The 14,218-nt window shown below is 40.2% G+C and overlaps 1 protein-coding gene across 2 annotated transcripts in view; it reads right to left on the bottom strand.

Annotated features, from left to right (window-relative positions):
* pds5b (PDS5 cohesin associated factor B) overlaps nucleotides 1-14,218 on the bottom strand; it is a 44,575-nt gene that overhangs the window by 7,254 nt on the left and 23,103 nt on the right. Inside the window, exons 16-30 of one of the 2 annotated variants that reach the window (XM_036564850.1) lie at nucleotides 14,014-14,153; nucleotides 13,554-13,669; nucleotides 13,360-13,465; nucleotides 12,740-12,900; nucleotides 10,816-10,939; nucleotides 9,828-9,986; nucleotides 7,763-7,831; nucleotides 6,613-6,749; nucleotides 6,000-6,123; nucleotides 4,692-4,902; nucleotides 2,598-2,712; nucleotides 2,248-2,380; nucleotides 1,880-1,999; nucleotides 622-684; nucleotides 366-508 (exon numbers count right to left, since the gene is read on the bottom strand). In XM_036564850.1, the coding sequence (XP_036420743.1) occupies nucleotides 366-508; nucleotides 622-684; nucleotides 1,880-1,999; nucleotides 2,248-2,380; nucleotides 2,598-2,712; nucleotides 4,692-4,902; nucleotides 6,000-6,123; nucleotides 6,613-6,749; nucleotides 7,763-7,831; nucleotides 9,828-9,986; nucleotides 10,816-10,939; nucleotides 12,740-12,900; nucleotides 13,360-13,465; nucleotides 13,554-13,669; nucleotides 14,014-14,153 (1,921 nt within the window). The remainder of the gene's footprint in view (nucleotides 1-365; nucleotides 509-621; nucleotides 685-1,879; nucleotides 2,000-2,247; nucleotides 2,381-2,597; nucleotides 2,713-4,691; nucleotides 4,903-5,999; nucleotides 6,124-6,612; nucleotides 6,750-7,762; nucleotides 7,832-9,827; nucleotides 9,987-10,815; nucleotides 10,940-12,739; nucleotides 12,901-13,359; nucleotides 13,466-13,553; nucleotides 13,670-14,013; nucleotides 14,154-14,218) is intronic. The other variant, XM_036564860.1, reaches the window with a different exon arrangement.

Raw genomic sequence — 14,218 nt, 5'->3', positions numbered from 1 at the left:
GAAAAGGACCACACTCAGTGGGCTTGATTAAAATGTAGGTTTTATCAAGTATTTTGATCTCCACTTCAGCAACGTTAGCATCACCGCCAGACGTTAAAAAGTCATGATAATGGTTAGTAAAGTTGCCAAACTCTAAATGAACTAGAAGCTGGGCACCACCTACACCAGGCAGATCTGCCCCATTCTAGTGTTGTTGCACTTCACCTATGAGACTGCTACAGCTTAGCACATCTTCAGTTCTGACTCATACATCTTTGTGTTGTGGTCAAAAACGCACAGTATCTGCTCTTATTTATACTCTGAGTTGTATTTGTTATCCTGTCATTTTGGTCTCCTACAGTATATAATTTATACAGCAGACCAACCTTCCTTTGCTGCGGCCAGGGGAGCTGGGATTGGAATTGCTGCTGGCATTGCTGATGGTCTCCATGCGGGAGAGCTTGGTTTGCTGCTTGCCTGTGGCTGATAAGGGTTTGTTCACAGCACCCAGCACATTAGCTGCTTTAGGCTGGCAGAGAGAGGAGGAGCACTGTTAGAGGAAGCAGCTGATTGTGGTCTCCGTCAATGGAAAAGGAATTGGATACAGATGCTAAACAGATAATAAAACAGCTGGATATGTACCTTTCCTGGGGTGAAAAATGCCTTCATCTCAGGTGGAAGGTAATTCTTCGTGTTGCTGAAATTCTGCAATATAATCCAAATGAAGGTTCAGTGAGCTTAGAGAACAGCTACCGAACGCAGATAAGAACAAATTTCAAATAAGTTCCATTATCGCTTTAATAAATCCATCTTTAAAGGGGAAAAACTTACTGCATAATTCCAGCAGTGAGATGTAAACAGTGTCATTGAGCGAGGTGTGATGGGAAATACTGCATCGCAGAAAAACTTACTGACTCTGATCCAAATTTTTTTCATTCTGATCTGATACCGATATAGATTCCGATACGAGCTCTTTTTTACTTTAATATTATCATTATTATCGCTGGTATTGCGTTTAAGGTGTTTAATCTTCCAATAACTAAGCGCATCTGTAATGAAGGCTGCACCTGAACTGCTGATGTGTGACCCCCTGCAATATCTCACCTGATACACCGCACTCTGTAGTACACATGTTTCCGAGTTCACCCAGTGTACAGTGAGACTTAGAGACACTGGGCTCACATCTGCTTTCCAAATATCAGTCGTGAAGCTCATGGCTTTAACATCTAGCTAACTGCGCTGCTAACGGTGATGACACTCTGTTGTACAGTTTGGGTACAGCAGTCTCTGAATATCTGAAATGTACTTTCTGGATGGAGACTAAACCTGGGCTCTAAGTGCTCCAACAGGCTGCGAAATCCGACATTTTCCACTACAGACAGTGGTTGGTCATCGAGTATAATGAAGTTCAGGAACTTCTGTGATCCCTTTAGCCTTTGGGTTGTCTGCTTTAAGATTACCGTGTTTCTAGAAAATGGATCGGTAAGAGGACCGACCCTGTCCAACCAATATCTGATGAGTAAGATGACTTTAATATCAAACCCGATACCAATATAGGATCGTATCGGTCTGTAAATATAGACATTTTATTTAATAGGCCAAAACTTTCTCTTAAAACTACCGTAATAAGGTTTCAGGCATCAGGCAATGTGCCTGTAAATCTGTGTAATAATTTGTGATGTAGCTTTTAGAGGCACTACAAGCGCCAGACACCTTGTTCCCATCACCTCCACTTTGAATAATTTAGACTCTGCAAAATTCTCTGGAACAAAGCAATTCACATCAGACCAACCTGAACGGCTTTATTTACATCGTATAATTTAATTTTAGAGAACTTTTTATAAGAACCAGCACCACCTTTTAAGAAATCATGTACTGGTTTCACACCTGGCAGTCATACCTTGTCAGGTTGAGTGAAGTAGCGTGCAGGCAGCACAGGGTCTTTCGGTGACTCCAGACTGTATGTAGTGCTCTTGGAGATGACTATATTCATGGCTACATCGCACACTGTGTACAGTTTCTAATAGGAAAGAAGTTGGAGAACAAATCTTAATAAAGAGCTATGGAAAGGCAGGATAAGATGTGATTGATCCTGAAGTTAAACATCATGTGCTGTAAGAATTAATCATATTCGTCAACTTAAACACTGTAAAACCACACATACACACAAACAGGCCATGTATGCTGACAGAGTGGAAAAAGGTGAGAAATGAAAGAGAAGGAAAATAAATGAACAAAGAATCCCCTTAGAACAGCTTAGAAACTCACCTCGTTTATCTTGGCATCATCAGGACACTGGCCATCTTTTGTCTGTTTGATGTTCTCTACCATTTTCCTAATGAATGCATGACTGTTGTTCTCATTTTTGGCCATTAGGATCTCCAAAATAAACCACAAGGCCCTTCAGATGAAAAGAGCAGAGAGAGATAAAGAGATAGGAGGGGGGGGGGAGAAAATGAATTTTTTTTTCCCCACAGATAAAAGCAGAGCTCTCTCAGAATCAATCTCTGGCTGACTACCCTCCCCCACCAAAACCCCATCATTTTTTTCTATGCTTGTTTTTCAGCGCTCTTTATTACAAAGCATGGCTCACACATTCACAAAGGGTTGAGACTCACTCTTTGATGTCTTTGAGCTGCTCAATGTCTTGTACTTTCACATAGTCTGGGTCATGAGCCAGTAGGTGGATGGCGTATGGCACCACATATTCTGGCAGGAGAGAAATCAATTTCTCTGCAATAGACAGACATTAAACTTCAATTTTTTTTTTTGTCAGGAACAATCATAATCACAGCTTTTCAAGCTTATACATCAGACAACAGCAGGAAGGCTGATCTGAATGATACACAGAGTGAATTACAAAAGACGCTTGTACTCCATCTTCTTACTGCATCAGATTACGACAATCCAATTAGTCAAAATCAAATTAGCATGACAAAATTAATGGCATGAATTAATGACAACCACAGTAGATGAAGTGGCCTAAACATCAGACAAATAATTCAATTTAACAGAAAAAAAAGCATACCAAAGCAATTTCTCACTGATCATGCTTCTTAAACACAATGAAAGTTGGGTGGAAGTTTATCTCCATATTAATCTAGACATAATACAATGAACAATGGACTGCAGTGTTTCCCACTCCTGGTGCTTCAGTGCCTTTGCTCCGTTTTTCCTTCTCCTCACATGACTCAAATATCAGCTAATTAATGACACTGTGTCTGCAGGCATTGTGAAGTTAATACTGTTAATAATGTTCAAATGTAGTTTTAGGCCAAATTTTAATTTAAGACAATGGAATATTTAGGCCCTTTTAAAATTTGTAAAAAGGCCTCATTACATATCAGGTAAATTCCACATTTCAGCATAATTAAATCAATGATATGTCACTCAGAGTGATCTGATGTGAAATGGTTCACTGAAGAGAAACTTTCTTTGTGGTGGTGATAGAAACCAGGGGTCGTGTTATCTACAACTGAGGTTCCCAACCTTTTCTAACTGTGCCCACATAATCGACCGCAAAAGCTTCCACAGCCCGAAAGCTTTTACAGAGCAGATCAGTTTAAGCGCAAATAAATATAATACAATAACCAGTACAGCTTCTCAGTTGTGCTTGTTTTTATAATATAGCAACACAAACACTTAAAAATACCTAAACATTTCACCTAATGAGTTAGCTGACATTGTTTGGCAGCTACCAATTGCTGTATGACAAGCTGAAGAAATGAAAGCTTGGAAAGCAAGTCTGGGTCAGTTTAGTAGGTTTAGATGCATACATGTTTATCCTCCAAATGACAGCATGAATTGTTTAGTTTCAAAGCTTTATTTAAATAACAAAAAAAAAAAAAATCTCTGAGCATTCAGCACAGAGCAGTTGTCCAACCTGGATAAACTGGCCCATTTACAGAAATGTTTATTAATGTGACACTGTAAATCTAAAATCGAATAAACTAAATCAGGCAGTGTATTCGTAATGATTTCATGTAATCTCTTTCTGTCAAGGAGTTTTAGGGGGCATAAATCTCTTCAGACGTCTGGTTCCCATCACCACCCCCGTCTACAATTCTGACTCTTCTAGTTTCTTTTGAACTAAGCATTTCACATCAAACCACTCAGAATGAGAATCTTAACCATTTAATCAAACGGGAGTTTTGAAAAATTGGTTGAATTCCCACAGACACCCTGTAACAGGCCCTCAAGTTTTAAGCGGCCCCAAGTGGGGTTAGAAAATGCATTCAACTGAGCAATGCAGCACAGCACAGCACATTATACTTACTAATCTGAACCCTTAACTATTCATACCTGGGTCGAGTACCCATGTTGGTTTCCTACTGCATAAAAAAGAGAAATGAAAGTAGGCGGGATTCATGCCTGGAGGCTGATTTCTCACGCAACGCTAGAGGTAACAGTGTTTAACTATTACTCTGCATGTGGTTTTACGTGAGAGTGATAGACAGCGATTCTGGCTAGCTTGCCAGCTTTTTCTGGTGATTCAATTCTATGACAATTGCATTAGGCCAACCAACGTTAGCTCTACCCATACGTCTCAAATTGATACACTTGGTACCCCAGCAAGAAGAGTCACTAAATTCAGCATGGGGACAATATTGTACTGCCCAATGGAAAAGCACCATAAATTGTACAGAGCTACACCAGGATTGTGAAATACTGACTCACAATTAAAATGGAAGAAAGAAAAGGGGTGTACATGCCCTCACCGCTGATCGCGGCATGCTGCTTGAGGTACTCCCTGCGCAGGTTGATGTTTTTGACCAGGCACTGGCGGGCGTGAGCCCTGCGTTCCTTCACCGGGTCTTTGGCACACAGAGCGAACACAGCCAGGTACTCCAGCGGCAGCCGCAGCCGACACAGGCCTTTATGCAGCTTCTGAGCAAAGGCCTGCCGCACTTGGTAGCACTCATCCTGAGGAGAGAGGCATCATGGTAGCTTTAAATAAGGACACCAAATCATAAAGTGAATGCACAAAGTGTCAGAGTGAGTAAACACTGACTGAAATTAACATACCGTCAGTGTTAGAACAAAACCTTGTATCTACTAAAGTTGACAGGAGAAATTAAAAACATTCTTTACTTTCGGTGGATGTGAAAATTTGGACAGTTTCTACTGGTCTGTTCATTATGAAATTTAGAGAGATAGGAGGAGATATGAGGAGATATGAGGTTTTGTTCAACAGAGACAATAAGCACAGATGGACACTGCAAGAGGTGCTTGCATACCTGGATGATAAGAGAGGGAATTACTAGAGGTACCACAATATACCACACTGCAATATTTAGGCCACAATCAGTAACACTCAACTGTGATTTTTAAAGATTTTTATAAGATTCTTATTGTGATACAAAATGCTGTGTTTTATCATTTTTGATAGCTAATTATGTGTTTAAAAACAAAGTTTATATAATCAGGTTCCCACTTTATTCGTCTCACATCAATGATTTACACTGAAGAAAAACACAACTGTGAAGCAGAAAAAGATTAAAAATATTCAAAAATGTCTCTATTTGACAAACGCTCTTGACCAGAGCAAATTATAATGGTAACAGAAAGTAGTATTAGGATACTTAGTGGCACAGCAGCATTGTTGCTGGCTATTTCATACATTTATTAATTTAGCAATGAAACAATATTTGAGCCTGGATGCATCAATACTATTTTTTTCACCGAAAATATCACAATAAGAAATGGTATCAATGCTTTCCTTTCCCACTCATCTCTCTATAGGGTCAGAGTACCAACAGTGCAGACCTCTTCTCAGACCAAACTCTGTTCAAGTGAGTGAGCTGGCAAGCAAATAGCCTGGAGCAAGCCAAAGAGCCACCATATGGCCTCGTAATACCAGCAGCAGGACTGACAGAACGACACGGCGAATCTTTGACATTAAGGTCGCCATGCCCCATTTCATGTCGTTAAAACAGAAGCGGCCGGCCAATAAAGATGAGCTAAGAGGATCAGTCTCGTAATGAAGCAGAGGGGAGCAGAGTACAAGCCTAGAGTCTTACGTTTATGACGAGAGCACAGAGCTGGTACTGCTCCAGGGTGATGATCTCATGGTAGCAGGGCTCCTGAGCCAAACGCAGCACTGCGCAGCCCGCTGCCAGGCGAAGCCGCGACATGTCCGGCTTCCTGAGCGCACACACAACAACAGAAAAAAATAAATACAAAAATAAATGAATAAATAAAAAAAAACAGGATCTTTCAGGATAAAATCTCAGCGCAGTACAGCCCATTAAATGCAGTTACAGTACACCAGCTGTGATGGGCTGTAGTCTTAGGGTGACCACATGGAAACTTTATCTGGCATAAAACACAAATAGTAATCTAATAAAAAGTAATTCCTTGTTGTTGATATTTAAGAAACATAATTTGTTTAATTACAAAACAATTACACTGAAAACCAATATATTGTGTTAATTTTACTTGTATTTGTTTGTTTCAGCAAATACATGCATACTACCCAGACAAATACCTTTAAATATAATTTCCTCAAGTGATCCAAGACTTTTTTGGAACTGTATGGTCCTCATATAAAACACCAGAACAGTATCAAGCTGCTAGACAGAGATGTTCATTTATAGTGCCAAGAAGTTCATTTATAGTTTGGGAAGCACTCACCCCATCTTGCCCTGTTCGGTCAGGTCTCCATCACTGTTCAGTATGGCAGTGAGCATCCTGAGCGTGGAGTTACCCGACTTGCTCTGATTATTTTTCACCCCGAGCAGCCACCGCACCATCAGCTTAATGCCCTGGATCTAAAACGGAGAACAAGGTTGACTCGTACATGTGTGTAGGTACACTGCCAGTCAAAGGTACAAAGAACAACTTGTGCTGTTACTCTGAATGTTTATGCAGTGCACAGTGTACGTATAAAGTGTTTTATGCTTAGAAAAAAAAGCTGGGGGGTTCCAGAGTGGTGCAATCGTCTAAGAGTTGGCCCCATCATCAGGAGATCGCCAGTTCGATCCCTGGTGATGCCACAGCCATCTGCGGCCGGTAGTCCAAGAGAGCACAACTGACCTCGCTCTCTCTGGGTGGGTAGGATGGCCCTCTGTCTCCCCCCGCATCACGCCTCGATGCTAGCCTGCACAGGCATCTGTTAGCCTACGTAACAGAACTGGCAGTTCTAGCCTCCTAGCGCTGATGGTATCGTGTGACTAGGGGAGTCCTAATTAGTGTGTGAAATTGGGTAAGTCTAAATTGGGGAGAAAATTGGGGGGAAAAAAATTATAGTGCTAATGCTTTGGGTACGTTATTTAGCTTCAATACTCAGTTCAATGTTCATCAAAGCCTCTTATCTGGCATAAGAATCATTAAACTGTTGGCTGATAACTGATTTGAGTGCTGATATCACAACAGTTGGATAAAATGTATAATAAAATAAGGCTCTGGCATTATTCACATTCACTTGTGTAATATTTTTTTCCTAGCTTAGTCAACAAGTAATATGCCAAGTTATTATCCATTGTATACATACATAAATACACTCACACATACATCCATGCATTTCTATAAATATACACAGGGGGGAAAAAAAAAACAAAAAAACACACACCTCTGTAGTGCACCTGCACTTACACTACAATGATCTATGCAAGAAAAATATATAAGTAAAATAAGTAATCAGTACCCCTCAGAACTCAGTATATTTGACAGGGAAAATGAGCACAATCCAAACAGAAATCACATAACAGCAGCAACACTCAACAGTTAATACGTAAGACACTGTTTTCAGTAAGCATTTCATAAAGTGAGTCTGTGCCCCTACCTTAGCCAACGTTTCAGGGGAAACTTCATCATCTGGAACCCAGAGCTTGGTGGTTTTCTTGCCAGGAATCTTTGAGAGAGACAAAGAAAAAAGAAAAAAAAAAAAGCCTGATAAGTATCAGATGGCATTCAGGAGCAGAGTCTGTGTGCTGAGATGCTAGGACGCAGAACTAAGAACATCTTTCCAGAGGATGCACCACGAATCATATACCTCACCATCACAGCAGCCACAGCTGGGTCAGCCTTGGATCCATTACAAAAATACAACACAATTTCTTTCTAAATTCTGAAGGACTAATCCATAATATACATATGATAATAAAACTCCCACCTTACTAATGCACTCCATAATACCATGCTCAAGAAAATAGGTGAGGTTTGTAATCTGGAAGTGAGCACTATGCACTATGACCTAGAGCTCAACTGATACCAGCTGGCTGATAATATCAGCTGGCATTAATGACCCTGAAAGCACAAATGGTCAGACAACACTGACGTGCTGAGGGTTTAACAATTTCACAGTCAAAATGTCTTATAGGGACTGCAAAGTTTTCAGTTAGGAATGCATGATGACCTTGGATTCATATCAGTGTCAGCAAATGAATGCATGCAAGAATGAATGAGGTTCAAACCACAGTTCAAGCCATTATTTGAGGACATTTATTGTACTCCAGAATAGCAGAATGTTTAGGCAATACTGGGCTACTGAGCTGCATTTCATTTATTTGCTGCATTCGTTACCCTCTACAAATATGAAAAAATTGGATATTGGCATCAGCCCAGAATTCTCACCCCTACTTAGAGCTACCACCTGCTCACTTATTACAGCAGCAGAGGCTAACCTGATACATTTGAACACAAAATAGTATCTTGATTAACATAAATGTAAAATGCATCTAAATCTAACCCTCAGTATGAGGATAATATTACCACATACAAAAATGTATTTCAGTTAAGAGAACTGAGGTACAGTAAGAAAAATAAGAGCCAATTAACAATTAGTCTCTAATGACTTTGGGAAGCTCCCTCATCCACGCTGCAACTGATCACTGACGAACGTGACAGTTCAGTTAACTGAATTTTCATCAGCTGTTACCAGACAACTGACTCATCGGTCAGGAAAACATTTTTTAACTGAAACTAATTAAAACTAAAAAGAATTATATCAATTATATCAGACAAAATCAATTTAAGCTCCTTAAAATCAGTGTCAGGTCACAATTTTCATATCAGTCAGGCCCTGCTTTTAATCTGAACTTTAACCCTTGTGTGGTGTTGATGTTGTTATTACTCAGTGGGTCTGTTGGACCCACCGCATTATTGGTTTATTTTTTTTTGGTCAATACAGCCGTAACAATTTATGTAAAATACCAGATGTTTAAAGTATCACAAGTGGCCAGTGTAGGGTTCTCCTTTAGCAGCTGTAGCCAGTCAGCAGCCTGTCCTTGTTGTCTACCCTCTCACACACACACACACACACACACACACACACACACACACACACACACACACACTCACAGCAGGCCATGTAAGAGGACAATAGAACGAAGGGACACAGCACCTCCACACTTTTATTCCTGCAGGTTTTATTCCCCAACACCACGTGCAATATAAAGGTGTAGGGGTGAACAGTATGAAGACACTGAAAATGTGTTATATGTTCTTCACAGAAAATGGGCAAAGGCCTAGGAATCAGGAGGTTGAAGAAAAAAAAAAACACAACAAACATTATTTTAAAACAATATTTTTTCTTTTGGTAAACGTTGAAAATGGGTCCCACAGACCCAAACACCACACAAGGGTTAACAACTTTCATAGCCTTCAGAGACAGCTGTGCCAAAGTAAGTGTGCTGCAGTTAAATCAGTTCAACAAACCTCAATATCAGGCAATGTATCATGGAAAAAAAGCTCAGACATTCAAAACACATCATCATTTTGTTTTAACCAGGTTGGATCACAATTTATAGGGTACTTCTCTTAACATAATTCAGCAGTCAAACATGAACTCTTACAAGCTGACAATTTTTATCAGACTTTTTTAGCCTGCTGTGTTTTGTTTTTCTCACCCTGTCATTCATTAGCAGGTCTTTGACGATGAAGTTGGCCACCAGGGATTTGAGGGGTCCAGCAAACTGCTCTGGAGCCAGCATGGCCAGGTGGCCCAGTGTGGTGAGAGGAGTTATGAGCTGCTCCATGTTCTCTGTGTCCAGACTCTTATGCAGAGGCTATAACCGAGGAGAAATATGGTCAGGGTGGTATGAATTACTTTGTAGACAGTCATGTGATAAAGAAAAAAAATTAATCTCAAACAACTGTGCAAAAGCAGGCTTCGTTTTAAACTGTGGCTGCATCCAAAATAGTTTACTACCATTACTCACCAGTAGGTCAATAAGGATTTGATGCACTGATGCAAAGCACCACTCTTATGAAGCAACAGAATGTACTTTGGTATTAACAGGGCGTCAATGTGGAAGATTTTCAGCCTGCTAAATCTGTGAGTGCGTGAGTGTACATGCTTTTTGAACATTAACTGTTTTAATCTTTCATAAAAACCACATACTAAATAATAATATTGAGTAACCCAAAATATTTTGAAAACTCTGTCGTTTTAATTAACACTATGGCAAACACGTGTTCATGATCATCTTTTGGTGCAGATTTATGGTGACTTGCGTGGAAAAACTTCAGACTGCAAGTGATTTCCAAAGTCATGACCTCACACTTTCCACATAACACAAGGTGTGTCCCGTGGTTATAGCAGAGTTTTCATAATTTAACTAAGGACCGGGACATTTAAACTGCACAGAAAATACTGCAAATTTTACTCAGCAAAATCTCCCACAGGAGACACACGCACTTATTTTTTTTTTTTAACTTATCATCAATGATATCTGATTACATTGCCCAGGCCTAGCAGGCAGTGCATCATTGTACTTACTCATTTTGATATGAATGCGATGAAATTGTGAATAGCAATTTTGCTTTAAATACTCACTATGTAAATGAACCCAAAAAGGCCACGTTATAATGGAAAAATGCTGTTGGAAAACTCACCTCAAATATCTGTGCAAAGTGGGTGTCTCTGTTTGAGAACATGGAGTGAATGCAGCGTATGGCATACTTGGCTTGACGGGGTGGGCCCTTTTTGGCCTTGTGCTGCAGTACTGGCAAAAGAACCCTGGGGGGGGGGATTAATAATGAACACAGGCATGACAAAATGAAGTATCTGGACCTATTCAAATACATTCAACTTGTAACTTATTAAAAGGCAGCTTAAGCCAAAATGAAAAAGAAAGAAAAAAAAAAGACAAAGGCATTCTCTAGTTTGTATGGTGCAAGTCTATTAAAATGGTCTGAATCACTGCAAACCATAAATATAACCCTATTTCCAAAAAGGTTGGGATGCTGTGCAAAATGTAAATAAACAAAATTCAATGATGTGCAAATCATTTAAACCCTATATTTCATTAAAATGCTTCAAAGACAACAAATCAAATGTTGAAACTGAGAAATTTTATTGTTTTTTGACAAATATATGCGCATTTTGAATTTGATGCCAACCACCTTCCAAAAAAGTTGGGACGGGGGCGTGTTTACCACTGTGCTTCATCACCTCTTCTTTTAACAACACACTGTAGGTGTTTGGGAATTGAGGAGACGCAACTGCTGTAGTTTTGAAAGTAAAATGTTTTCCCATTTTTGCTTAACAGAATTTCAGCTGCTCAACAGTTCAGGGTCTCCTTTGTCGTATTTTTCATTTTGTAATGTGCCAAATGTTTTCAGTGGTGACAGGTCTGGACTGCAGACAGGCCAGTTTAGCGCCCAGACTCTTAATGCTGTTATAATACATGCAGAATGTGGTTTGACATTGTCTTGCTGAAATAATTAAGGCATTCCCTGAAAAAGACGTTGTCTGGGTGCCACCATATGTTGTCAAAACATGTATATATTGTTCAGGATTAATGGTGCCCTCACAGATGTGCACGTCACCCATGCCATGTGCACTAATGCACCCCTGTACCATCATGAATACTGGCATTTGAACTGTGCGCTGATAACAAGCTGAGTGGTCTTTAGCCCAGAGGACACAGGGTCCATGATTTCCATAAAGAACTTCAAATGTTGACTCGTTGGACCACTGGACACTTCCCCTCAGTCAATTTTAAATGAGCTCGGGCCCAGAGAAGGTGGCAGCGTTCCTGGATCCTGTTTATATATGGTTTTAACTTAGTGCTGAACAGTTTTCACAGACAGTGGTTTTCAGAAGTGCTTGAGCCCATGCAGTGATTTCCACAACAGAATCATGTCTGTTTTTAATGCAGTGCTGCCTGAGGGCCCAAAGATTACGGCCAGCAAAAACTGCTTTTTGGCCTTGTTTCTTGCATACAGAGATTTCTCCACATTCTCTGAATCTTTTAATGTTATTATGTACTATAGATGAGGAACTCCATGTTCTTTGCTATTTTATGTTGAGACACGTTATTCTTGAATTGTTGTACTATTTGATTGTGCAGTGTTTCACAGAGTGGTGAACCCCTCTCCATCTTTCACTTCTGAAAGCCTCTCTGGGATGCTTTTTTATACCCAATGATGTTACTGACCTGAACGATGTTGCATTTTTTTAAGCACTACACAACTTTACCAGCCTTTTGTTGCCCCCATCCCAACTTTTTTGGAACATGATGGCATCAAATTCAAAACGGGCATATATTTTTCAGAAAAAAAAAAATCTCAGTTTCAACATTTGATATGTTGTCTTGCATTTTCAATGAAATATAGGGTTTAAATGATTTGCACATCACTGCATTTTGTTTTTATTTACATTTTTCAGTGTCCCAACCTCTTTGGAAATTGGGTTGTTTGTATAAATAAATAATAAATAATCAAATAACAAGTCATTCCAATCCATGCATCAACCCCTGGCCAACGTTCTTTTGCAGAAAGTGCACAGCTGGCGAGAGTCTGGCATCCCACTCACGATTTGATGTGTGGGAAGCTCTCCTCCAGTTTCCCGCCAGTGTTTTTGAAAATCTGCAGTGCTGCCTCAGCCACCTTCTCGTCGTCCATCTTCAGACAGCCGAGGAGAGACTCAAACGTCTCAGCCGAGTGGAAGGACACCGGATGAGTGAAGGACAGAACCTGGGGGCATGCGACACACTTTATTTTCAGAGCACTTATAAATTATACATCATTCAGCACAGGGGGTTATGCTTCATAATATATTTGCCCTCAGTGGTTCAAATGATTAAAGAGGCAGGTGGTCAACTGTCCTTTGTTAACTGCTTGTCAACAAAAAGACAATATACACTCTTTGTTGACAAGAAGCCAACAAATTAATAATGAGCATGTGATAATCTGATGACACAGTGGCACTGTGTGTCCCCTCACTGATGTACTCAGTAAAATTCATTTATGGATTGATCACTTGCCCAGTTCAAATAACTGCCACATAATTACTTTTTGTAGCTGAAATGGATGCAGGGAAACAAATGAAAAATAAACATGCTCGCTCAATACTAATGAGTTTTTCTCTAGTCAGAAAATCCCTGCCAACACAGTCACTATCACCAATCAATGCTGAAATGAGTGCATCATTACCTTGAGGAGCTCTAGGCCAGCTCTAATAGCCTGCTCAGTGGGTACACCTTCATCTTCATCATCAGCTGTCCCTTCTATGGACTTATTCACCTGTTTGATTAGTGCACTGCAGAAGGAAAGAATGAGATGGCAAGTCAGGTGATGGATGAGAAACCAGCCAGGATTAGAAAGGATATAGTGTCGGCGAACTGTACCTGATGGACTCTGTGTCAATATGGACAGGGGCAATCCTTTCTAATAAGAACTTCACCATCTCCAGGAAAGGGTTGCTGGGCTGCTTGGGGCTGCCCAGTTTTTTCGTAATATCTTTCTGTAGAAAACACAAGCAAGGACAGATGTAAGTTTGCTGTAAAACAATTGAGCATCTCTTACACTTGGTCTAACACATGCTATTTCTTTTCTGAACAGCAAAATACAAGTCCAACAAGGTAAAATATGATGATATAGCAACAAAGCAGTGTCTCAAAGTGTCAGTCATTACGTATTTTTATATTCCAGACCTCAAAAATGTTATGCTATCCTTTCATTCAGTCACACAAGTCAATACTGTGAAGGCACAGCAGTTACTTCAGTCTATCAAACCCTTAAAATATTCAAATGCAGGAATAAAGAAAATCCGTATCAAAGTAAAGGAGCATGAGAGCAGAGACTTACCACGCAGACCTCAGCCTGCTTGCAGGAGCAGGAGGGGCTGACCAGTGTCTCCAGTTGCTTCCTGATCTTCTCGTCCTCTTCCAGAACCTGAACCAGTTTCTTCACAAAGTCCTGTGCCTTGCCTGGATCCGGCAAGTTCCCTAAGAAAGCCACCAGACACACAGATCAGATGAACTCTATTCTCATCCTATTACAACAAGAGATC

Source organism: Colossoma macropomum, unplaced genomic scaffold (genome assembly GCF_904425465.1).
Source record: "Colossoma macropomum unplaced genomic scaffold, Colossoma_macropomum, whole genome shotgun sequence".
NCBI lineage: Eukaryota > Metazoa > Chordata > Actinopteri > Characiformes > Serrasalmidae > Colossoma > Colossoma macropomum.
The sequence above is the reverse complement of the archived record's forward strand: the minus strand, read 5'-3'. Positions and strand labels throughout refer to the sequence as shown.